This window comes from Lupinus angustifolius, chromosome LG11 (assembly GCF_001865875.1).
Source record: "Lupinus angustifolius cultivar Tanjil chromosome LG11, LupAngTanjil_v1.0, whole genome shotgun sequence".
NCBI classification, from domain to species: Eukaryota; Viridiplantae; Streptophyta; class Magnoliopsida; order Fabales; family Fabaceae; genus Lupinus; species Lupinus angustifolius.
In genome coordinates this window covers 17,930,824-17,932,284 of record NC_032019.1, presented here as the reverse complement: position 1 = coordinate 17,932,284, position 1,461 = coordinate 17,930,824, and the positions used below count along the sequence as shown (strand labels likewise).

Below are 1,461 nucleotides of genomic sequence, written 5' to 3'. Positions count from 1 at the left end.
TGGTGTTTGATCATAAGATGTTTGTTGGGACCTCCATTGTTGTCGATGCACTTGATTCACCTCATTCTCCTTTTTCTTTTGTGGTACGTTCTTTTCAGTACCGTTCCCATCCACCTCGCCTACTGACAACTTTCCCACCTTTGTCAACATTTCAATTCTATCACTGGCATCCATCAGCTCCCGAAAATCTTTGTATGCAACCCCTGTCATTATTCCAATATAAGGGGTCCCTAGGGTCCCCATAAAGTAGGAGCACATCTCTGGCATAGTCATTTTGGGCTGAACTTGGACTGCCAACCCCCTCCACCTTATCGCGTACTCCCTGAATGGCTCGGTCTTCTTCTTTTGCATTGCCCCAAGCTGCTCACGAGTCGGGGCCAATTCCACATTGAACTTGTATTGATCCATAAATAGATCAGCAAGTTCGGTCCATTTTGAAATGCGACCCAAATCCAGTTCAAGGTACCACCCCAGTGCTGGTCCTGTGAGACTCTCATGGAAGAAGCATATGAGAAACTCGTCTTCCTTGGACCACATGGCCATCTTCGTGGCGTAGCTCACTAGGTGGAAACGTGGATTACCACTCCCGTCATACTTTGAAAAATCTAGTACCTTAAAGTCCTTAGGAATCACGACATTGGTGGCATGACATAACTCCTCAATTCTGAGGTACCCATGAGCATCAGCTCCTCGTATGGTCTTCAGTTGTTCTTCTATCTTTTCCATCCATTCTTCATGCGTCTTGTTCTTTCCCCTATCCGTCTGACCGAATACAGGCCTCTGAGGCTGTTCAAAAAGAGGTCCATTGGAGCCCTCTCCTTCATAATCAGCATTTCCAATGGGGCGGTATCCGCCCCAAATTGGGGGTACATCCTTTTGTTGGCCTCCACCGTCCTCCTGTTGCCCTCCGTGGTTAGCAGCTAAAAGGGCGAGGACATTCTTGATGTCCTCCAATGAGTCTTTCATCATATTCTGAGCTTGTACCATTTCATCCATCTTTCCCTTCACCTCATCAATCTCCTCCCCAAAATTCCTTTCAGCATCCATCCTAGCACGTGACTTTGTGTTGTAAGAATGGCACAGATTGGAGTTGAACCTCCGAGATCGCGCAATGATTTCTGACTAAAGTCCTGTATTTTTTATTAAAACATTCATTAAATAATCATTCTTGAAGGTTTACTTAATAAGAGTTTAATCCCATACCCAACGATGAATTATCAGGACAACGCTTGATGACCATCCCGCAACCGTTTCCTAAGGTTATAACCGCATTAGTTCGTATTGCGGTTAATGACAACCATAGAAAGAGCACAACGGCTTCATAGTATGGTTGCATTTTCTCAGCCTTGTGCTAGTAGTGCTATCTTGAGCTTCGTGTTCTGCCTACTCGGGCGCTAGAGTTTTGCATTTAAGAAAATTGGACATGATGAAGAAGTCTATAGAGTACTGAAGATGCAAAAA

The 1,461-nt window shown here is 44.8% G+C and overlaps 1 protein-coding gene across 1 annotated transcript in view; it reads right to left on the bottom strand.

Moving 5' to 3' along the window:
* The window catches only part of LOC109359785, a 3,242-nt gene that overhangs the window by 1,428 nt on the left and 353 nt on the right, over positions 1-1,461 (bottom strand). The window contains exon 2 of the mRNA XM_019604480.1: positions 61-1,048. Coding sequence (XP_019460025.1) covers positions 61-1,048 — 988 coding nt within the window. The remainder of the gene's footprint in view (positions 1-60; positions 1,049-1,461) is intronic.